The sequence below is a fragment of the Eubalaena glacialis genome, chromosome 4 (genome assembly GCF_028564815.1).
Source record: "Eubalaena glacialis isolate mEubGla1 chromosome 4, mEubGla1.1.hap2.+ XY, whole genome shotgun sequence".
Lineage (NCBI taxonomy): Eukaryota > Metazoa > Chordata > Mammalia > Artiodactyla > Balaenidae > Eubalaena > Eubalaena glacialis.
In genome coordinates this window covers 63,912,369-63,937,496 of record NC_083719.1, presented here as the reverse complement: position 1 = coordinate 63,937,496, position 25,128 = coordinate 63,912,369, and the positions used below count along the sequence as shown (strand labels likewise).

Sequence of the window (25,128 nt, the reverse complement as noted above, 5' to 3'; positions counted from 1 at the left end):
AAAGAAAGAAAAAAAAACTTTACTATATTCGGAGGTTCATAATAAAGCTCTTGAATTAGACCTATTTCTTCATTTGTAAAGAGCATGAAAATATGGCTGTAATTTTATCAATGCAAATACAGAAAATGTTTCCCAAAAGGTGTTAAATATTAAATTGTGTATCATTCCAAGCTAAATCCAAAACACAGAATATAAAGAGAAGATTTAAAACTACTAAAAATCTGATGTAAAAAAACAAAACAAAACAAAAAGAACACCAATGTCAATGTCAATTAAGTGGTAAAAGATAAATTTAGATGGTGAGGCTTAGTGTTGGGTAGGAAAAAAAATAAAGGTTTTAAATATAGCTCAAATAAAAAATAACATTGCAAGTATTTTCGTAAAAATTTGTTATGAGAAAAACAGTCCTCCTACGGAAACATATGGTCATAATTCCAGTAATGGATTTTCGTCTTGCTTTTCTGCAATTCAGATTGCTTTTATCAATTACACAGTGGTTGGAGAAGCAGTGAAAACTTTAAGATTCTAAATAGAAGCCATATAAATCAAAGTAATTGAGGAGATGACATTGTGTTCTTCAGTGTAAACAGTGCACTATATTTTGTATAAAAAATGAGGGGAGATAATAAAAACATATTTGCTGCTACTGCACCTAAACTTTGGAAAGATACACAATAATAAAAATCACTTCTTATTGAGATTGGAGAGTGAGAAGAACAAGGTAGATGCATACAAGGTGGGCGGTAAGACTTATATTGATTAAGTTTTTAACATTTCTTTCTGATTTTTGAATGTTTATATATTACACATATGAAGCATTTTTTTTTAATCACAAAGAAAAAAATTAAAACCTAGGATTGTTTAGAGGTTTCTGGTTTATTTTCAAGATTTCAAGATATTTTCTTTTAAAATTTGAGTCAAGTTATCAAAGTTATATTACTATTAAAAAAAGAAGAGTTGTATTCTTTACTTATAAAACAGTATTTAAATCTAGGCTGTTATAAACTTAGGCAATTGAGACACCATAGTCAGGCTACTACTTTTATGATTAAATTATAAGGTAAGATATTCACACAACACAGAAGACTCTTTAAAGTAAATTGCCTTAAAAGGGAAAGTTGAATGTTTTGACATATTACTGACTCTTCAGATTTTCAGCTCTTGCCTAGACAAGTTTAACGCCCACGCCTTCTCTTTATTGGTATGGCTATCCTCCTGGATTGTTTTCTAACCAGCTACTCAGAAGTCATATCTCTATTTTAGCAATTACTTTTACTTTGTTAATTATCTGCTTCACACATTCATCTCCAAGAGGGAAAGAACTATTTTATTCATCTTTCAGTCAATGAAGCCTACTAAAGTGCTCTGCGTATAGCAAGCATATATGCATATACTAAGTCTGCTGGATTGCTACAAAAGCAAATGGGCTAAATTTTACTTAATATTTCAAAATTCTGGAAAGACAGTATTCTTAAAAGGCATAGACCAAAAATAGATCATTGCAGACTGAGTACAAAGAACCATTCTATTTCTTCACCTTTAAAAAAATTAAAATTTTAAATTATCAATGTGAAGAACATGACCAAATGCATTCAGAAACATATTGTACATCTACAAAGAATACTTTAAAATGTGCCTCCAAAGGCACAGTAATTCCAATTTTTACTAAATGTAGAGACTTTATGGAAACAAATCCAAAGCTATCCCATCATGGGAAGAGTCCTCTACCTTCTGGTTATTTTAAAGTAACTTCAGTATTCATAGATTGTGCCCTTAACTTATACTGCAAAATAAACAGAAATATAAAGAAAACAAATTGAGTTAGATATGCAATTGCTTATGATGTCAACAAATTTCACAAGTTATTACATGTTGCTTAATTTTATTTAATGTCTGCAACATTTTACATTGTTTATGAAGTAGTTACTTCCAAAAGACTGATATTTTCCTCCATGCTGTGTCTTTGGCTAGTACTACAGATGTGATTCAGTAGGAATCATATGACCAAACTGATTCAAATTCTCAGTTTTTTCCTAGCCTGAGACCTAAGAACCTGAGTTATAACCCTGACTTTGTCTTCAGGTTGAGATGCTTCATAAATACTTTCTTAAAACAGGGCTATTTAGTGTAGTTTCTTTTTCTTGAGACACACGAGTGTTTTTGATACAAAAACATATATATTCCACATTAGAATAAAAAAAGCATTAAAATAATGATTATATTTTAAATAACTTAAATGACAGGATTAACTAAAATATGACCATTACTTTTTTTAACACAACATACTTTAAAAATTTTTTTCTATTTGAAGTAAAGAAGAAAGTTCTGTAACAGTTTCAAATACATAGAATTTAACTTATGTTAATATCCTGTTATAAAAAATAACTACCATATAAAGAATTTAAAATATGCAAAAGTAAGTAGTTCATTAAAATTTATATTTAATACATTGGTGTCAATGAAAATATGTAGACTTGCCAAGAAACTTTTAAGGTTTAAAGGAGAAGTTAAAAAAACACCTGTTTCAGGCTTCATTTATTGCTACATAATGACTACTTCAAGGGTCATCTGGCCTGTTGTCAATCACTCTTAGAAGTGGTATATACAGTGGTATACTTTGGAAGGAAAGGAGGAAAAATAATGCACTGCAATACAAAAATATTACCTATTTATAAATTATTAAAGATTTAGAAAACACATACCAAATCACATGTTCTCGCTATAAAAACAATATACTTAATTATAGAAGCACAAAATCCTGAAGCACCCACAATTATTTTAAGAATACCCATTTAATCAAGAGAAAACCATATATGTATATATAAAATAATAATTTGAAAAGAAAAAAGGCAAAATTCTGATTTTTAATGCAAACAATCAGTTTATCTAATCATGGAGGTAGGTCTCCACTCCAATTATACAAATAAGTTATCTGCCTTATTCAAAGAATTACCATATAAGTCTAAGATCTGGAAACTGGTCTGTGCCATTGAAATACATTTTTAACAGACTTTAGAAACCAGTAATTTAACTGGCATATAAACAAAAAAGGTAGTTCCTTCATAAGGTTACATCTGAAAGGAGCCTTCATTAAAATCATTCTTGGCATAAAGAGGTATACCTAAGTGCAGATACTTTGGCTTAGCATTTAAATAACACAGTTAAATGCTACAAATTTTTTAAAGACAGAAGAAATCCTTGTCTTTTTCAGTACTTGTAAAGTGTAAAGCTTCAAAAACTGTGGATCTCTTAAATTTTTGGAGATTTAAATATTGTGCTAATGATTTTTAAAAGATCATTCCTGCCTAAAAAGCAAAGCTTACATGTTTCAAACATCAAACATATTTACTTTTAGTGTTTGTGGCATTTCAACTTTAGTGCTGGAGTTAGTTTTAACAAATCAGTTTGCAATACATAATACGACTCACGTCCTTTCACTAAAAAAGATTTTCAATAATAAAAAATACTAATTCTATTTCTAATGGTAAACTAGTAGAGTTGGAGGTCCCACCGTGGATCACAGGGATTAGAGCACTATCAAGATCATTTAGATAATGCTGAGGAAGAAGTTGGCCTTCAGATCCTGCCTGAAATTCAACCTGGAAAAAAAAAATCTTGATGAGTCAACCCTAGAAAGTGAGCAATCTTGTTTAGTTCAGCAGATGAATATAAAATAAACTATTTAAGAATATCATTCAATTTAAGCACGTTAAGAAAATACATGATATTTTGTTCATAAAATAATGTTTTACATTCTCCTTTATTTCTTCTATCTACTACATAAATTATAATTGTCCCTTCCACAGATACTATGAAAATAAAATTGCTACTACTTCATACTTCAGGTTTCTTCTCAATGAACATGTAAACACATTGGCGGACCAAGGTTTTGAATAATTGTCAACATGACTTAAATAAAAACCCCATGGTATTTAAAAAAAGATCTACTTAAAAATATTTTGAATTTATCATAAAATAATATTTGAATTTAATTTTGCTGGTGAAAATTACATTTTAATACATATGGCTAAAAAAATTAACAATGCTTACTCAAATAATTATCAGGTGCTTCCTTGAAAAAGGAACTTTTAATAGTGAGATAAAAATGTAAGTTCTTTTTTCCAATAAGAACTGTAACACATCCTGCCTGAAGAAGAGCAAACCTTCAACATATGAAATTGTTCATGTTAAGATTGACCATTCTGGGACTTCCCTGGTGGTCCAGAGGTTAAGACTCCGCGCTTCCATTGCAGGGGGCATGAGTTTGATCCCTGGTCGGGGAACTAAGATCCCACATGCGGCGTGGCGCCGCCAAAAAAAAAAAAAAAAAAGATTGACCATTCTAATGAACAACCTGGACTGAAATCTATTATATTGGATGTCAGAAACAGTTAAAAAGGCACATTAAAATACTACTGGATTGGGACTTCCCTGGTGGTGCAGTGGTTAACACTCCACGCTCCCAAGGCAGGGGGCCCAGGTTTGATCCCTGGTCAGGGAACTAGATCCCACATGCCACAACTGAGTTCGCATGCCACAACTAAGAAGCCCACTTGCCACAACTAAGGCGCCCACGTGCCACAACTAAGAAGCGTGCCTGCCGCAACTAAGGAGCTCATGGGCTGCAACTAAGACCTGGCAAAACCAAATAAATAAATAAATATTTTAAAAAAATACTACTGGAGTACCACTTTTCACCTATCAAATTGGCAAAGTTCAAAAGTTTGATTATATTCTGCTTTGATAAGGATGTGAGAGAAAGAACACTCTCATAAATTGTGGTAGAAATATATATTGTCATAACCTCTATTTGAGACAATATGGTAATATCTATTGAGTACATACTTGGACCTGGCAATTCTACTTCTAGGAATGTTTCTTATATACTCACACTTATGCAAAAGCAAAATATTGTGGATACCTTAAATATCAACCAGGACATACCAAACATGCATAAGCACTAAATAAATTATGGTACATTTATATAATCAACTACTACTGTGCAACTTTAAAAAGAATATGTAGTTAATATGAAATATCTCTAAGATATATTAAGTTAAAGAAGCACTGTTAAAATAAAAAAACAGTGAAAAGAGAACAAAAAGGATGTACAAACTTAATTGCTCATACATGCAAAAAATTACAAAGAATACATAGAAATGGATAACATTTGACTGCCTGACCAAGAAGGGAGGATGAGGGGGAGTATGGAAGTGGACTGAAGGGTTAGGAGTCAAGGGTAGGAAGGAGATCCTTCCAGGGCTATTACCTGATGCAACTCTACTGGGAACCATTTACATTGTAGCCTGGAGTTAATATCTCCAGAGGTCACCAATTAAATAGAGTACTGTGTGAATGCTGCTCTCTAGCATGTTTAATGAGGTGGTCCCAATATATATACATTTGTGAGATAATAGAAAATATATATTGGTCTCTGACCCCAATTCCTGGCATAAAGCTCCTAAAACCCTTGTCATTTCCTAAGTGATAAGAATACCAGTAACATCTCTTGTTCTAATATTTATCTTTGATCCCATCCCTGACACAGGGCTCCTAAAAAACTTGTAAATTCCTAAGTGATAAGAGAGGGAGGAGCATCTTTTGTTCTTTTGAGTCAACTCTGGATGGGCTCCTAGGTAGGGGCTGGTCACCAGAAAGACCAAACCCATGATTAGAAGCTTTAAATTTCCAGCCCTACCCCTCATTCTCCAGAGAGGGGAGAGGGGCTAAAAACTGAGTTAATAATTGATCATGCCTACATGAGGAAACCTCCATAAAATCTCAGTAGAAGGGGGTTCAGAGAGCTTTCAGGCTGGTGAATACATCCACACTGGGAGGGTGACGCACCCCAACTCCGTGGAGACAGAAACTCCTGCTCAGGACTCTACCAGACCTTGCCCTATGTATCTCTTCATCTGGCTGTTCATCTGTATAGCCTTTAATGAACTGACAGACATAAGCAAATGTTCCCCTGAGTTCTGTGAGCCGCTCAAGCAAGTTAATTGAACCCAAGGAGGAGGGGGTCATTGGAAGCTCTGATCCATAACTGGCTGGTCAGAAGCACAGGTGATAACTGACTGGCATATGAAGTGGGGGAGGAGGCAGTCTTGTTAGAGCTGTAGAATCTGATGCTATCTCCAGGTAGATCAAGTCAGAATTGAATTCTTGGACACCCTGCTTGTGTCTGCGAATTGCTTGCTGGGGTGGGGGAAAGCCTCCACACATCTGGTGAGCAGAAGTGTTTTCCGTGAGTAGTGAAAGAGACACACAGGAAAGAAAGACATAGGAGGGAAGAAATAGGTTTTTCCCTACATAGGAGGAAAAAACTGAAAATTTTCCTTTTTTAACATTTTTAGACTTGTAATTTTAAGTCACATGAATATAGAATTTAGTCAGCATACTTAAAAAACCTACTTATCAAGCAGGAATGTTGTGGAGCAGGGGTCAGCAAACTATGGCCTGTGGGCCAATGTGGCCCACCAACTGTTTTTGTAAACAAAGTTTCACTGGAACACAGCTAAGCTGTTTAGTTTACATACTGTCTACAGCTGCTTTCACAATATAATGGCACACTTAAGTAGTTGTGAAAGAAATCTGACAGACCGCAATGCCTAAATTATTTACTGTCTGACCAAAAAAAGTTTGCTGGCCCCTGCTGTGGACAGTAAAGGAGATAATGTACAGGAAGTGTGTATCGAACATTAACGTTCAACAAACTTTAATTCCCTTCAGTGATCTCAAAGTAAAAGGTTAAAGAAAAACTTTTGATTATTTTAATATAAGATATATTCATTTCAAAAATACATCACAAAAACATGCCTCACCATATCAGTGTCAATGGAAACTCTGAGGCCAATTTTATTTATCCCATTACTCTTTAGAGTTTTCAGGTGAGGGCACAGTGCAGCACTACAAGCCATGGCTATTTCTTTTGCAAACTGATAAGGAGTTGCTGAAATAGATAAATCCTGGTCCTTTAGAAAGTAGAACACCTGAAATGTATTTAATTAGGAAACAAGTCATGATTAAGATTAAAAGTAGCTTTAAAAATGCAACAATTGCTACCTTCAATTCAACTTTATGAATAAAATTCCAATGTTAGTGCCACGAAATTCACTAGTTAGGAACATTATATATATAGTATATATATACACTATATGTAGCCTGATCTATAGTATAAGTAAAAACTTAAAACCAAAGAATAGGGAATATGGGAATGACTTAGCTATTTTTGCCTAAAGTTAACTTGTAGCAACAAAAGCTTTGTTAACTCAGTTTAAAGAAGGGTACTAATGAGCCCACCCTATAAGATCACCATCCCATAAGGACTTCTTAATGAAGTTAAGATCAAACAAAGAAATAATGTTCTATAATTTCTATACCGTCTATAGTTTCTATCTTCTACATGTGTAAAATCACAAAGAATACCTAAGAAATCAGTAACATTGATTGTCTGACCCAGGAGGTAGAGTGAGGGGGAGAATGGAGGTAGACTAAGGGGCTGTAAGGCTATAGTTTCATATTCTCTTATTTTTAAAAAACTGGAACATGCAAAACTAACTTTCATATGTAAATGCTGATTATAAACTGATATCTATAAAATATTTTATTTTTTGTAAAATAAGAGGAAAATGAAAACACCATGGTCAAATAACATGTTATTGTACAAACAAAGATGGCAATGCCGTGAAAACTTAACTGTGAGCTGACAGGCAGTACCACCATACAATAACCTGAAATGATCCTATGGAAATGCAAATCTGGTGTATATAAGGCAGTCTGGGATGGAGATATGTGTGTCTCAAGGTGTAATGAAAGTGTAATACGCTGCACTTAAACATTCAGAGGTTGAGTCCTGCGAAATCTCCAAATTAACAAAAACATACCCAAACACAGCATGTAAATGGAAGGAAACGTCTTTCTAAGTTACCTCAGTACACTTTACAATCTTCTCATCAGTTTCAAAATCTGCTTCCAGTTTTATTTTTTCACTTGGAAATCCTTGTAATGATATTCCATCCACTGAACTAATAACACTGCAGAATAAAATATAATAGAACAGATTTATTTAATACCAAAGTACTTTCTGTGAAGTAAATTATTAGACTTGAACAAATGGAATAAGGATAAAAATTATGAAAGCTATAAATTTAAAGCAGCAGTAGGACATCTCAATTATATAAAAAATAATTAAAACTTAGCTCATATTCATTTACCAAGATTTCTTGATTGTGTAGCAAATTATATCTACTTTTTCATATGCCCAATTCAGACCTGAGGTTTAAAATACCTTAGTCTCCTAACAGAAAAGCTGTCTCATGAATTGCAAAACTCTATTTTGGAATCCTTCAGCATTAGCCCTCCTCTTCCTTTTTTGCTCCAGATCCCTTAGCCAGTCTCCAAAAAAGAAAGAAAATGGGTAACTAGAGAGAGGAGGGAATGGCAGTAATATTCTGTAAGGCCTCTAATGTACATATTATTGAATTCAGTTGTTTGCATTTACAGTGGATCAATATAATACAGAATAAACACCCAAAGGGAATCCATTACTTATTTGACAAAAATAATCCTCAAATAATTCCATGAAAATACATATCTGGTATATAAAAGGCAGTGTGGGGGGGAAATATGTGTGTGCCTCAACGTACCATATAACAGACAAAGTATCTTGTCTTTCTCAAACCTGGCATCAAGCCTACACTGCTACACAATGCACATTTTATCATTTGCCCCCTCCCAAACTGACCACCCTTTAATAATTTACAGCATCCTGGCTAAGAAAACACACATGATGCTGGTTAGGTACATTTCTGAAAAAAACAGACTGCATTTATTAATTAGAGTATATGCATTTAAATTAATGGTATAATTCTATATTTATTTATAAAATATTTAATTTTGTTAACAGGATATTTTTATTCTTTCTTCTCCATCAAATCAATTACATTTTGGTAACAAAAAATTCCTACCCTTTGTTTCCTTTTTCTTCAGAATCTACCCAACAGATGTCCACATATTCTCTCATGTCTACAGCATCAACTTTCCCACATGTAATTTTAAAGTCTTTTTGTTCTCGTAGAGCTAGCCGCAAGCCATCCATGGTCTCTGGAGTTATTTGTACCATTAAGCCATCTAAAAATGAGAGTTATGTTTCACATTTCTTTTACTGAATATAAATTTATATGTCTAAGCCATAAATTTTGCTATCAAAATATGTTCCATGCAAGTTTTAGACCATCTGTTAAATCATCTTGATGGTTGTTTTCTGTTAGGGAATATGAAAAATATTTCACAATGTTAAGGATTCTTTTTTTTTTCTTTAATGGTTAAACAAATAAAGGTGAGAACTTCCACTTCTGGCTATGATGAAATAATGATGCCAAACTGCCCTTTCATTATGAAAACCAACCATAAAACTAGACAAAATGTATGAGGCAATTGTTTTCAGGTTCTGGACAACAGCAAGTACAATACCATGGTCCCTACAGGAAAACTCAATAGGTGAGCCCATAACTGCCCAGGCTCTCTGCTTGGGGACAATTTCTGCATGGTGACCAGTAAGCCTACAATTGCTCTACTGGGCTGAGAAGTCAGAGATAAGAGTTTAGGGAAACCTGAAATCTGTGGTCAAGACACTAAAAAAGGGAGCACCAGGAAACTGTGTTCAAGGACTTTTTGAGTCCTTGGACTAGAACTGAGAACACATTAATAGAGTGACCCTAGATGAGGCGTAACAGAAAATGGCTATTATATGGTTGGGAACAGAACAGAGATACTAGAAGTCAAGCAATGTTGGGGGATATTGGTAGTCTAGACCAACCAAAATAGACATTAGCACCTCATTAACCTGAACTGTGCAATGCCAAATCAAAGCTCTTACAAAATCTACAGGCAAAACAGATTTGGAGGATGAGTCCTGCCAGACTGTAAACACCTTAGGATATCCATAGATCCATCTGTTAAAAAAAATAAAGACTACACAAGCTCAGGGTAAGCAGACATAAAATGCCTGCTTAAACATAAATAAGCCTTCTTCAGCAAAAATATCCCTTTAAAAAAAGCTAAAAGAATCTAAAGTCTCTAAAGCATATCAATAATGACAGCACATAATAAAAAGTTACCAAAGACAGGAAAATGTGAGCCCCTATAAAACTGAAAGTAACCATGAGATGGCCAAGACATTGGATTAAACACAAAAACACTTTAAAATAGCTATTCTAAAATATATTCAAAGACCTAAAGGAAAACACATTTAAAGAATGAAAAGCAAATACTGGCTAAATGTATAAACAGATTTTAAAAAATCTGAACAGAGAAATAGAAACTGGAAAACGCTCCCCCCAAATTCTATAACTGAAAGCTATAATCCAACTAAAATAGAAACCTTAATGGATAGGCTTAATAGTAGATTGAAGATGGCAAAAGAATCAGAGAACATAAAGAAAGGTCAACAAAAATGATCAGATCTGAAGAACCCAGAGAAAAAAGAATGAAGAAATACAAAAAGAGCATCAAAGACCCATGGGATGGTATAAAACAGTCTAATACAGATATGGATTACATATATATAGATAGACTATCTCCCAGAAGGAGAAGAAAGATCAGGACATTTAAAAAAATGGTAAGAAATTCCCCAAATTTGATGAAAAATATTGACACACACATCCAAGGAGTTCAATAAATGCCAAATAGGATAAATACAAAGAAAACCACATTGAGGCACACCACAGTAAAACTGGTGAAAACCAAAGATAAAGAGGCTATCTTGAAAACAGATTGAGGAAAAGGGCACATTAAATACAAGGAAACAGATATAAAAACTATTACTGACTCTTCACTAGAAATAATGAGGGCCAAAAGACAATGAAATGACATCTTTATAGAAAATAAAGACTTTGAAAGCAGAATTTTATATCTAGCAAAAATACCCATAAAAAATGAGAATGAAATAAAGACAGCTTCAGAAAAATGAAATGCAAGACAACATTAGATAAATGAAAGTCAGCCAACTTGTATTACAAAAAATACTAATGACTTCTTGGTGTCTGCTCCATGTAAAGAGCTTGGAACTTGTCACTTCCATCCTCACAACAAGAAAAAAGCTGAACAATAAAATACCTAGGAATAAATCTAACTTCTATTCAACATAGTACTGGAAGTCCTAGCCACAGCAGTTGTACAAGAAAAAGAATAAAAGGTATCGAAATTGGAAGGAAAGAGGTAAAATTGTCATTATATGCAGATGACATGATACTCTATACAGAAAACTCTAAAGACTCCACACAAAAACTATGAGAACTGATAAATGAATTCAGCAAGGTAGCAGGCTACAATATTTACAGAAATATTTTGCATTACTTTAAACAATATATCAGAAATATCAGAAAGTAAAAAAAAAAAAAAAAAAAACCCTTTAAAAATTGTATAAAAAAAATACCTAAGAATAAACCTGACCAAGGAGGTGAAAGACTTACATGCTGAGAACTATAAAACGTTGATAAAGGAAACTGAAGATGATTCAAAGAAATGGAAAGAGATCCCATGCTCTTGGATTGGAAGAATTAATATTGTTAAAATGGCCATACTATCCAAGGCAATCTACAGATTTAATGTGATCCCTATCAAATTACCCATCACATTTTTCACAGAACTAGAACAAATAATCCTAAAATTTATATGGAACCACAGAAGACCCAGAATTGCCAAAGCAATCCTCACAAAAGAACAAAGCTGGAGACATAAGCCTCCCAGACTTAAGATAATACTACAAAGCTACAATAATCAAAACAGCATGGTATTGGCACAGAAACAGACACATGGATCAATGGAACAAAAGAGACAGCCCAGAAATAAACCCACACACCAAAAGTCAATCTTTGACAAAGGAGGCAAGAATGTACAATTGAGAAAAGACAGTCTCTTCAACAAGTGGTGTTGGGAAAGCTGGACAACCTCATGTAAATCAATGAAATTAGAACACTTCCTCACACCATATAAAAAGATAAGCTCAAAGTGGTTTGAAGATCTAAATATAAGACATGACACCATAAAACTCCTAGGAGAGAACATAGGCAAAACATTCTTGGATGTAAATCATAGCAATATTTTCTTAGGTCAGTCTGCCAAGGCAAAAGAAACAAAAGCAAAAATAAACAAGTGGGACCTAATCAAACTCAAAAGCTTTTGCACAGCAGGGAAGCCATAAACAAAATGAAAAGACAACCTACAGAATGGGTGAAAATATTTGCAAATGATGCAACGAAGGGTTAATTTCAGAAATATCCAAACAGTTCATACACCTCACTATCAAACAAACAACCCAATCAAAAAAAGGGCAGAGGACCTAAATAGACATTTTTCCAAAGACATACAGATGGCCAACAGTCACATGAAAAGATGCTCAATATCACTAATTATTAGAGAAATGCAAATCAAAACTACCATGAGATCACCTCACACCAGTCAGAATGGCTATCATCAAAAAGTTTACAAATAATAAATGCTGGAGAGGGTATGAAGAAAAGGGAACCCTCCTAAACTGTTGGTAGGCATGTAAATTGGTACAGCCACTATAGAAAACAGTCTGGAGGTTCCTTAAAAAACTAAAAGTAGAGCTACCATATGATCCAGCAATCCCACTCCTGGGCATATATCCAGAAAAGATGAAAACTCTAATTCAAAAAGATATATGTACCCCAATGTCCATAGCAGCACTGTTTATAATAGCCAAGACATGGAAGCAATCTAAGTATCCATCAATAGATGAATGGGTAAAGAAGATGTGGTGTGTGTGTGTGTGTGTTTGTGTGTGTATACACACACACAATGGAATATTACTCAGCCAAAAAAAGAATGCAATATTGCCATTTGCAGCAACATGGATGGACCTAGAGATTATCATACTAAGTGAAGTCAGACAGAGACAAATATATGATATCACTTATATGTAGAATCTAAAAAATAATACAAATGAATTTATTTACAAAACAGAAACAGACTCACAGACATAGAAAATAAACTTATGGTTACCAAAAGGGAAAGGGAGGAGATGGATAAATTAGGAGTATGGAATTAACAGATACACACTAATATAAATAAAATAGATAAAATAACATGGATTTACTGTATAACACAGGGAAATATATTCAATATCTTTTAATAACCTATAATGAAAAAGAATCTGTAAATATATATATATATACATATGAAAAACTGAATCACTTTGCTGTACACCTGAAACTAATACATTATTATAAATCAACTATACTTCAGTAAAATTTTTAAAAATAAATTTAAAAAAATCAAAAAGCTGAACAAACATAAAATGAACAACTCTTAGATCTGTCAAAGAATTGATGTCCCAGGGCAAACTGCTGCCCTGAAAAAAGGAGCAAAATCAAAACCTACCACAAACCACCCAACAAAAATAAAACATATTTCTCCTTACTTCTTATCACATATAATGTGATATAAGAAATATAATTGAATATATCACATTCCATCATCAGAAGACAGATATGGCACACAAAATGGAATCATAAAGCTCACTTACTTTTAAAAGGTATTACTGAAAAACATGGATCTAGACAAGAACATTTACAATCACTGCTTCCACTGGAAGTACTAGCCAATAAACAAGAAAAATCTATTAAAAAGCCATAATGGCTGTAAAGAAAGAAGCAAAACTATCATTATTAATAAACTATCATTATTTATAGTTATAAAAAAACTCTAGAGCAGCTCCCGCAGCTCCTGCTCTGGTCCGCCTCGGTCTGCGGCGGCCATCAGACCCCTCAGCTTCGGCTCGAGGGGCCGGGAGCCGCGCGCTCGGCTCGGTCAGACCGACACCACCCTCCCTGCGCGGCCCGCAGTCCGCCCCGCATGCTCCTCCCCGAGGAGCTGAGCCCGCGCCCGGCCCGCCCGCCCGCCCGCCCAGCGCTGCCCCGGCCCTCTCCGCCCGCGTGAGGCCGCCCGCGCCCGGCCCCGCCGCCGCCGCCGCAGCCCGGCCGCACCCCGCGCCCCGCTGCTGCCGCCGCCACGGGCTGCCTCGGAAACAGTAAGACCGAGGACCAGCACAACGAGGAGAAGGCACAGCACGAGGCCAACAAAAAGATTGAGAAGCAGCTGCAGAAGGACAAGCAGGTCTACCGGGCCACGCACCGCCTGCTGCTGCTGCTGGGTGCTGGAGAATCTGGTAAAAGCACCATCGTGAAGCAAATGAGGATCCTGCATGTTAATGGGTTTAATGGAGAGGGCGGCGAAGAGGACCCGCAGGCTGCAAGGAGCAACAGCGATGGACAATATTACCCCTAGATGATGGCTTCAATTTCTCATCTTCCCGGCTATGTCCTATCACACTTTGCATGCTGGAACTGCCCATCTTAGGAACTTCTAATAAGAATACTATTCTGTTGGGGAGGCGGGAGGGGGCCCTACCACCTAACCTCTAAAGATAACAAAAAAAAAACACCAAAAGAAAACAAAAATAAAAAAACAAAAAAAGGAATCCCTGGGCTTCCCTGGTGGCGCAGTGGTTGAGAATCTGCCTGCCAATGCAAGGGACACGGGTTCAAGCCCTGGTCTGGGAAGATCCCACATGCCGCGGAGCAGCTAGGCCCGTGAGCCACAACTACTGAGCATGCGCGTCTGGAGCCTGTGCTCCGCAACAAGAGAGGACGCGACAGTGAAAGGCCCGCGCACCGTGATGAAGAGTGGCCCCTGCTTGCTGCAACTGGAGAAAGCCCTCGCACAGAAACGAAGACCCAACACAGCCAAAAAAAAAAAAAAGAATAAAAAAAAAAAAAAGATAACCAATAAGGACCTACTGTATAGCACAGGGAACTATACTTAATATATATTAAAAAAAAAAAAAAAAGGAATCCCTAATTGACAAAAATGTAGTGTATCAACCATCCAAGGCATCTACATAAAAAGTGATTGACAGTTTACTGTACCAAAAGTTGGCATTTGAGAGCTATGACACATCCTTACTGAGCCACCTACTGTGTACTAGATGCTATGCTAGACCCCTGAACCCTTCTAATACCTACTAACAGCCTGCTCTTCTATCTGTGACTCTGTTCTACAAGTAGAAATAAGTATTAACATATGTGATAAATAAAAATTATCTGCATGTCTCAGCAAAAAAAAAAAAAACTCTAAAAGAGTCTATAGGTAAATTACTTTAAATAATGTAAGTTTAGCAATATAGCTGGTTATAAGATAAAAATACAGAAATCAATTAATTTCTATTTTCCAGCAACAAAAGATAAAATTTTTAATTTCAAAAGATATCCAAGAATACATTAAAAGGATCATATACCATGACCAAGGGGGATTTGTCCCAGGGATGCAAGGATTTTTCAGTATCTGCAAATCAATCAATGAAATACACAACATTAACAAACTGAAGAATAAAAACCATATGATCATCTCAATAGATGCAGAAAAAGCTTCTCACAAAATTCAAGACGCATCTATGATAAAAACTCTTCAGAATGTGGGCATAGAGGAAACATACCTCAACATAATAAAGATGCCACCAGAAAACTACTAGAGCTCATGAATGAATTTGATAAAGTTGCAGGATACAAAATTAATATACAAAAATCTCTTGCATTTCTATGCACTAACAACAAAGTATCAGAAAGAGAAATTAAGGAAATAATCCCATTTACAACTGCATCAGAAAGAATAAAATACCTAGGAATAAACCTACCTAAGAAAGTAAAAGACCTGTACTTGGAAAACTGTAAGACACTGATAAAAGAAATTGAAGACAACACAAACAGATGGAACACAGATATACTGTGTTCATGCACTGGAAGAAATAATATTGTTAAAATGAACATACAACCCAAAGAAATCTACAGATTCAATGTAATCCCTATCAAAATACCAAGGGCATTTTTCACAGAACTAGAACAAGTAATTTTTTAATTTGTATGGAAACACAAAAGACCCCAAAGAGCCAAAACTATTTTGAGAAAGAAAAACAGAACTGGACGAATCATGTTCCCTGACTTCAGACTATATTACAAACCTACAGTAATCAAAACAGTATGCTTCTGGCACAAAAACAGAACCATAGATCAATGGAATAGAATAGAGCTCAGAAATAAACCCATGCACTTATGATCAATTAATCTACAACAAAGGAGGCAAGAATATTCAGTGGAGCAAAGACGCTCTCTTCAATAAGTGGTGCTAGGAAAGAATGAAATTAGAACATTCTCTCACACCATGTACAAAATAATAAAAAATTCGAAATGGATTAATGACCTAAATGTAAGATCAGAAACCATAAAACTCCTAGAAGAAAACACAGGCTGAACACTCTTTGACATAAACTGTAGCAATATTTTTTTGGATCTGTCTCCTAAAGCAAAGGAAATACAAGCAAAAATAAACAAATGGGAACTAATTAAACTTAAAAGCTTCTGCACAGTAAAGAAAACCATCAGCACAACAAAAAGACAACCTACCAAATGGGACAAAATTTTGCAAATGATATGACCGATAATGAGGTAATATCCAAATATATAAACAGCTCATACAACTCAACATCAAAAAAAAAACAACAAAAAAACCTGATTAAAAAATGGGCAGAAGACCTGAATAGATGTTTTTCTAAAGAAGACATAGGATGGCCAATAGGCATGTGAAAAGATGCTCAACATTGTTAATCAGGAAAATGGAAATTAAATCCACAATGAGATATCACCTCACACCTGTCAGAATGGCTATCATCGAAAAGAACAGAAATAACAAATGCTGGAAAGGATGTGGAGAAAAGAGAACCCTCCTACAAAATGTTGGTGGGAATGTAAATTGGTACAGCCACTATGGAAAACAAAATGGGGATTTCTCAAAAAACTAAAAATAGAACTACTATATGACCTAGCAATTTCACTCCTGCGTGTTTATCCAAAAAAAAACAAAACTACTAATTCAAAAAGATACATGCACCCCAATGTTCATAGCAGCATTATTTACAGTTGCCAAGCAACCTAAGTATCCATCAACAGATGAATGGATAAAGAAAATGTGGTACATATATACAATGGAATACTACTTAGCCATAAAAAAGAATGATTTTGCAATTGGCAACAACATGAATGGACTTGGAGAGTATCATGCCAAGTGAAATAAGTCAGACAGAGAAAGACAAATACTGTATCATATCACTTATATGTGGAATCTAAGAAATAAAACTAGTGAATATAACAAAAAATAAACTGACTCACAGATATAGAGAACAAACTAGGGGTTACCAGTGGGGAGAGGTAAGCAGGGAGGGGTGGTAGGGGATTAAAAAGTACAACATAGTATGTATAAAGTGAGTAAGATACAAGGATATAGTGTATAGCACAGGGAATATAGCCAATATTTTATAATGACTATAAATGAATATAACCTTTAAAACTTGTGAATCACTCTGTTGTACACCTGAAGTTTACATAATATTTTATATCAACTATACCTCAATAAAAAATAAATTTAAAAAATTATAATGGCATTTACATTACACTAAAATTGTAATAAGTAAATAAATAGATACCATTTACATTAGCAATAAAATCTATGAGGTACAGGAATAAATAAGAAATGATATTCAAAACCTATACAAAAACTATAAAATTTTATTGGAAATGAATATTATTAAATATTATGTAAATAAATTGAAGGTAGCCAATGTACATGGATAGAAACAATGAAAATAGAAAATATGCCAATTTTCTCAAAATTAAACTAGCAATATAATGCAATTCCAATAAAAAGTCCAATGGACCTTTTAGAACCTGACAAGTTGATCCTAAAATTAACATGATAAAACAAAGGGCTTAGACTGGCCAGAGCACTACTAAAATGAGGAATAAGGCATGTGTGTGGCATCAGAGATGGGAGGACTTCCTATAAAGCTATGTAACTGAGATAGTATGGAGGATGATATTAGTGAAAATGCAGACTAAGAACTTCCGAAAATACTCTACTCCATAAAAACAACAAGGAAACCGATAAAATGTCAGAAGAAACTTTTTCGAAACTCTGGAAATGAACCAAAGGCTTGCAGCAATCTGGGGAGTATTTATAAAAAAAAAAACAGCAGGAGAGAAGCAAGAAGAACTACAATCCTGCAGTCTGTGGAACAAAAACCACATCCACAGAAAGATAGACAAGATGAAAAGGCAGAGGGCTATGTACCAGATGAAGGAACAAGATAAAACCCCAGAAAAACAACTAAATGAAGTGGAGATAGGCAACCGTCCAGAAAAAGAATTCAGAATAATGATAGTGAAGATGATCCAGGACCTCGGAAAAAGAATGGAGGCAAAGATCGAGAAGAGGCAAGAAATGTTTAACAAAGACCTAGAAGAATTAAAGAACAAACACCTAGAGGAATTAAAGAACTAATAAACAGAGATGAACAATACAATAACTGAAATGAAAAATACACTAGAAGGAATCAATAGCAGAATACCTGAGGCAGAAGAATGGATAAGTGACCTGGAAGACAGAATGGTGGAATTCACTGCCGTGGAACAGAATAAAGAAAAAGGAATGAAAAGAAATGAAGACAGCCTAAGAGACCTCTGGGACAACATTAAACGCAACAACATTCTCATTATAGGGGTCCCAGAAGGAGAAGAGAGAGAGAAAGGACCAGAGAAAATGTTTGAAGAGATTATAGTCAAAAACTTCCCTAACATGGCAAAGGAAATAGCCACCCAAGTCCAGGAAGCGCAGAGAGTCCCAGGCAGGATAAACCCAAGGAGAAACATGCAGAGACACATAGTAATCAAACTGACAAAAATTAAAGACAAAGAAAAATTATTGAAAGCAATAAGGGAAAAACGACAAATAACATACAAGGGAACTCCCATAAGGTTAACAGCTGATTTCTCAGCAGAAACTCTACAAGCCAGAAGGGAGTGGCATGATATACTTAAAGTGATGAACGGGAAGAATCTACAACCGAGAGTACTCTACCCAGCAAGGATCTCATTCAGATTTGATGGAGAAATTAAAACCTCTACAGACAAACAAAAGCTAAGAGAATTCAGCACCACCAAACCAGCTCTACAACAAATGCTAAAGGAACTTCTCTAAGTGGGAAACACAAGAGAAGAAAAGGACCTACAAAAACAAACCCAAAACAATTAAGAAAATGGTCAGGGGCTTCCCTGGTGGCGCAGTGGTTGAGAATCTGCCTGCCAATGCAGGGGACACGGGTTCGAGCCCCGGTCTGGGAAGATCCCACATGCCGCGGAGCAACTAGGCCCGTGAGCCACAATTGCTGAGCCTGCGCGTCTGGGGCCTGTGCTCCGCAACAAGAGAGGCCGCGACAATGAGAGGCCCGCGCACCGCGATGAAGAGTGGCCCCCGCTTGCCGCAACTAGAGAAAGCCCTCGCACAGAAACGAAGATCCACACAGCCATAAATAATAAATAAATAAATAAATAAATAAAATTAAAAAAAAAAAAAAGAAAATGGTCAAAGGAACATACATTATCGATAATTACCTTAAACGTGAACGGATTAAATGCTCCAACCAAAAGACACAGGCTCGCTGAATGGATACAAAAACAAGACCCATATATATGCTGTCTACTTCAGACCTAGGGACACATACAGACTGAAAGTGAGGGGATGGAAAAAGATATTCCATGCAAATGGAAATCAGAAGAAAGCGGGAGCAGCAATACTCATATCAGGTAAAATAGACTTTAAAATAAAGAATGTTACAAGAGACAAGGAAGGACACTACATAATGATCAAAGGATCAATCCAAAAAGAAGATATATCAATTATAAATATATATGCACCCATCATAGGAGCACCTCAATACATAAGGCAACTGCTAACAGCTATAAAAGAGGAAATCGACAGTAACACAATAATAGTGGGGGACTTTAACACCTCACTTACCCCAATGGACAGATCATCCAAACAGAAAACTTTAGCTTTAAATGACACAAGCTTTAAATGACACAATAGACCAGCTAGATTTAATTGATATTTATAGGACATTCCATCCAAAAACAGATTACACTTCCTTCTCAAGTGCACACAGAACATTCTACAGGACAGATCACATCTTGGGTCACAAATCAAGCCTCAGTAAATTTAAGAAAATTGAAATCATATCAAGCATCTTTTCTGACCACAATGCTATGAGATTAGAAATCAATTACAGGGAAAAAATCGTAAAAAACACAAACACATGGAGGCTAAACAATACGTCATTAAATAACCAAGAGATCACTGAAGAAATCAAAGAGGAAATCAAAAAATACCTAGAGACAAATTACAACAAAAACACGACTATCCAAAACCTATGGGATGCAGCAAAAGCAGTTCTAAGAGGGAAGTTTATAGCAATACAAGCCTACCTCAAGAAACAAGAAAAATCTCAAACAATCTAACCTTACACCTAAAGGAACTAGAGAAAGAAGAACAAACAAAACCCAAAGTTAGCAGAAGGAAAGAAATCATAAAGATCAGAGCAGAAGTAAATGAAATAGAAACAAAGAAAACAATGGCAAAGATCAATAAAACTAAAAGCTGGTTCTTTAAAAAAAAACAAAAAAAACCCGGCAGGAACTTGATTAAAAACAGCAAGTTTTGTGTCATTTTAACTTTCCTACTCCCATCCCCTCCTCTCCAGCTTAGCAGAAGCCTAAAAACCAACAGCCTGCAATCATAGTAAAAACCATCAGCTTGGTATCCACTGGAGAAGGCAAATGGGGCTGGAACTCCTTCAAAACCTCATTACTGGAGAACTGTCATTTTTTGACCTGTCAGGTGGTTCCTGGGAAGACTCCATGTACAATGTCTTTATTTGACCAGACTCTAAGCTTGCCCAGTGAAAAAAGTCTTTTCTCAGGGAGCATTTGTCAAAAACAATTAGAGGCCAGTGATCAACATCATAGCTGCCTGTGGCAGCAGATACTAGTAGAGGCAAACGACAGGCCAACCAAACACTTAAAGGAAAAGCTGGGCAATAAGATGTCCATAAGGGCTTTGAAAGGCTCTAACATATATCTGGGAATTTAGAAGGCCCCATGCATGTGCAATACTGTGTGCATGCCCAGGGTGTGTGCATGCTAAGGAGAGACCTGAGAAGACCCTAAGCTCTCACCTCAGACTAACCTTTAGGCTATGCACAAGCAGGAAATGCAGGCTAAGGCAGAGTTGTCAAGCTTGAGGTAGGCCCAAATGTTAGTCATATTCTAGTTCGTGCCTGAGTGATGATTTCACACAAGTTTGTTGTACTGTGCTTTGTAACTTACATATATTCTTTTGTAAGTATCAAATACATTTTTAAAAGGAGATGGAAAACATCTTTACATTAAACCAATCTTAAAGATGAAACTCATACCTTCAACTATGCTGGACTTAGCAAGAAATCCTGAAGATGCTTTTAGAGCTCCATTGAATACCACAAAACTTGCACCTGTCACTGATTAAAAAATACAATAATTATGTTTTAAACTGCTCTTTTTATGCCATATGATATTTGTTAAATGCATAATGTGGAGCACAGCATATTTTAAGTACCTGATAAACGCCATGCCCATACCACTTATATTAGAATAACAAAAAATACCAAACAAAATAAAGTTATGATAAAATATTACATAAAGGTTATTTAATGTTTGTATCTAAAAATTGATGGCTCTTGTACTATTTACAGTGTTTGTATCAAGTGAGGGTGTGGAAAATCAAACATCCACTACTGTTGAGAGCATAAATCAGAACAATCTCTATGGAGGACAACTTGATAAATTGCTATTAAAATTACAAACACATGTATGCTTTGACATACAAATTCCATTTCTAGGAATTAATGGCACATATACAAGGTTATTCATAGTGCATTTTTATAAACAGCCAAGGATTGGTAGCAACTGTCCATTAATAAGGGACAATTAAATGACGTTCACATATAAAGTGGAAAGTTATGTGCAATGTGAAAGTCCTTTATATACTAACAAAGAATAATCTCCAAAAGAAAAAACAAGGTGCAGAATGGAACAAATGTTATGACTTGTTTAAAAAAGTGGAAGAAAGGTGTATGTGTGTGTATGTGTGTGGTGGGGTGGTGTTTGCTTATATATACATACAAGCAAGAAATCTCTGAAAGGATATACCAGAAACTGATAACACTGGCTTGGTTGCCTGTGGGGAGGGGAAGAGGGTAGTTTGAGGGTCTAGGGAGGAAAGGAGATTTTGCAGTGTGAATATTTATACCTTTTGAATTTTATACTACATAAATATTCATCAAATAAATATTAAATGGCTGTAAAATTTTAATGACAAAAATGTCAATAGCATGTTAAGTTAAAAAAGCACAATACAAAAGTAAATATCCAGTATAAAATCATCTATTTAACATATATATCAATACAAGAAGGAAATATATTAAAATGTCAACAAAGGCCATATTTTGGCACTTTTTTTCCTTTTACTACTTCTTGAAACATATTTTCCAAGCTTACTACAAATGAGTATACATACTTTTATAATCAGAGGAAAAATTTTTATTAGCAGCCAGAATGCCTGACAATTTTAAATGTGTTATTTTACAATAATGTATTAATTTTTTGGAATACTTACTTCTACTTAACTTTCAATTTGTTAGGCTCTCTACTGCAAGGATTTGGTAATCACAGCAGTCACTGAGGCCATTCAGCCAAGTAATGTCATTCACATCACCATCTTTATCATTTTTATATTCCTAGCCACTTAACAGTTTTATAAATCATTCTTCATCCTTATCTACCCTGTGCTCCCCGCTAAGAGGAGTTGGAGCATAGAGCAAACAAAGGCAAAAAATACCTCACTCCAGAGACACCCACCATATGGGACACACTAAACCTAAAGACATCAAAATAAATACTGTATTCCAAGTTTTTAAACCTAATGTTGCCCAAGATAAACACAAATATTAGAAGCAATTTTTTTGGTTGTATAGCTAAAAATTTAAAGCATACTGTTTTATCACCATCAATTCAGCAAATAAGTAAGATATCTACATATAGGTAGGTATATTCCTCTTTGAAAGGAATTCTACTTTTTGAGATGGTTTTATGGATTGACACTAGGAACCAATACTCACCTTTTCTAGGATGGCCAGTAGCACTGTTGGCCTGTGTTTGATAAACTCCATCATTCTGTATACAGACTAGATGAGAATCTGCTTCTGTACTAAAACTAGCTCCAATGCTAATGACATGCTCATTAGAAGAATTTATTACTTTCATTACCTGGAAAAAAACAATACGCATTTAGAAACATTTTTAACATTTTGTGCCTTTATTAGTTACAATAATTCAAAGAGTCACATTTCTGACCACCTTTATCAAGCTTTAGTCTGGACAACTCCCTGAGAATATGATAGAAACAAATGTTTAAAACAAAATCACCTCAATTAAAAGACAGATAAAACAGTAAGAAAAAAATTGAAAAAATAGGATTAAACAAATCCTCTATTAGGAAACAAATCTAAAATTTCAAAAATAAGTTTTTTTGTCATTATATATTAGTCCAATTCAAAACAAATTTAACACACTTCTAAAGAAATCTAATGTTCAATAATTATCTCAAAACTTGAATAAAGCAATTATACTTACATCATTGTATTTTTTCCGAGGTATTTTTATGCAGCTTTTCCCCATTTCCATATGAATCAGTAGCTGATCTATATTATGCAAGGTATACTGGTAATTTCGAAGGTCCTACGTAAAATAATGATAGTTCCATAAACCTTAAACTACTATCCATGAACACTTACCCATTCATTAAATCCTTTTTAAAGAGTATCCATCATTTTAAAACTTGTGATACATAACTATCAAAACACCATCCAGAAAGCAACAGCAACTTCAAAAACCAGCTAATTCTTCCAGCTACTCCACAATAATAATAAAGAATATCATTCTCAGGAAGAATTCTGTAGTATTTGAGGGTGATCTCTTTCTAGTTACAGATCTTCCAAAACAATAGATTTTCAAACCGAACATGGATAAATAAAAGCAAGTTGGGCTTCCCTGGTGGCGCAGTGGTTGAGAATCTGCCTGCCAATGCAGGGGACACGGGTTCGAGCCCTGGTCTGGGAAGATCCCACATGCCGCGGAGCAACTAAGCCCGTGCGCCACAACTACTGAGCCTGCTCTCTAGAGCCTGCGAGCCACAACTACTGAGCCCGCATGCTGCAACTACTGAAGCCTGCATGCCTAGAGCCCGTGCTCCGCAACAGGAGAAGCCACCGCAATGAGAAGCCCGCGCACCGCAACGAAGAGTAGCCCCCGCTAGCCACAACTAGAGAAAGCCCACGTGCAGCAACGAAGACTCAACGCAGCCAAAAATAAAATTAATTTAAAAAAAAAAAAGCAAGTCCACTGAAATACATTTCTATAATAAAAGGTAAACACAAAATTACATAAATTAGAGGTGGAAGGGAACCTGAGATCATCTAATCCAATACTTCCTATTAAAAATGAGGTAACTTGGGCCACAGTTTGCTCAAAATCATCAAATTGATTGACTTTACTAACTCTTTTACTAAGGCTTCAACAACTGTGTGAATCTCACATTACCTAAATATGTAAGCACTGCAGCAGAATGAATCAAAAGGCAATCTGAATCAGGTATACATAAATTAGGACGTGTTCTAAAAAGCACTTCATCAAAAACAGAGGCCATTTATGTTAAACGAATTAGGATTTATTATAAATGAACTTTCATTATACCAAATATGTCAAATTAAAACAGAAAAATATAAGTATGTAAAATTTGCTTAATGAATTGTTAAAGTAACAATACAGAACACTTAATAAAACAGTTCAATTACTCACAACAAGTAAGTTCATAATAGTGTGTCCTATTTCTCCAAAAAGAGGTTTTCGGCCTCTGATACTTGTTAAAGGAGCAGGATATGCTATACACAAGAATAGAAAACTGGTTACCATCAACAAAAACCAAAAAAAGTCTTAAATTTATTACCTTTAATTTTCATTTTTCAAACATTACGGATAAATACCACTCAATCAGTTCTCTGGGGAAAGTAAGAAATGACATTAACCCATACCATGTATCTACCAGATGCAACATTGAACTGGGACC

At 35.2% G+C, this 25,128-nt stretch overlaps 2 protein-coding genes across 5 annotated transcripts in view; one reads left to right on the top strand and one right to left on the bottom strand.

Annotated features, from left to right (window-relative positions):
- Window positions 1-2,424: 2,424 nt before the first annotated feature.
- ZFYVE16 (zinc finger FYVE-type containing 16) overlaps window positions 2,425-25,128 on the bottom strand; it is a 55,816-nt gene continuing 33,112 nt past the window's right edge. For 3 of the 4 annotated variants that reach the window (XM_061189394.1, XM_061189398.1, XM_061189395.1), the window contains 8 exons: window positions 24,861-24,943; window positions 23,637-23,741; window positions 23,123-23,270; window positions 21,383-21,463; window positions 8,970-9,132; window positions 7,931-8,036; window positions 6,825-6,992; window positions 2,425-3,599 (listed from right to left, as the gene is read on the bottom strand). In XM_061189394.1, the coding sequence (XP_061045377.1) occupies window positions 3,438-3,599; window positions 6,825-6,992; window positions 7,931-8,036; window positions 8,970-9,132; window positions 21,383-21,463; window positions 23,123-23,270; window positions 23,637-23,741; window positions 24,861-24,943 (1,016 nt within the window). In that variant the 3' untranslated portion in view covers window positions 2,425-3,437. The remainder of the gene's footprint in view (window positions 3,600-6,824; window positions 6,993-7,930; window positions 8,037-8,969; window positions 9,133-21,382; window positions 21,464-23,122; window positions 23,271-23,636; window positions 23,742-24,860; window positions 24,944-25,128) is intronic. The other variant, XM_061189397.1, reaches the window with a different exon arrangement.
- LOC133089514 (guanine nucleotide-binding protein subunit alpha-1-like) lies at window positions 9,476-14,414 on the top strand. Its single transcript, XM_061187592.1, has 3 exons — window positions 9,476-9,501; window positions 13,719-13,870; window positions 13,967-14,414. Exons 1-3 carry the CDS (start codon window positions 9,476-9,478, stop codon window positions 14,311-14,313), a joined length of 525 nt encoding a protein of 174 aa, XP_061043575.1. The 3' UTR covers window positions 14,314-14,414.

Coding starts and splice junctions, on each gene's coding strand:
- LOC133089514 (XM_061187592.1), top strand. CDS start 9,476: ATGGTCCCTACAGGAAAACTCAATAG. Junction 9,502..13,718: donor CCTACAGGAAAACTCAATAG/GTGAGCCCATAA, acceptor CATTATTTATAG/TTATAAAAAAACTCTAGAGC. Junction 13,871..13,966: donor CCCTCCCTGCGCGGCCCGCA/GTCCGCCCCGCA, acceptor CGCCCGCGTGAG/GCCGCCCGCGCCCGGCCCCG.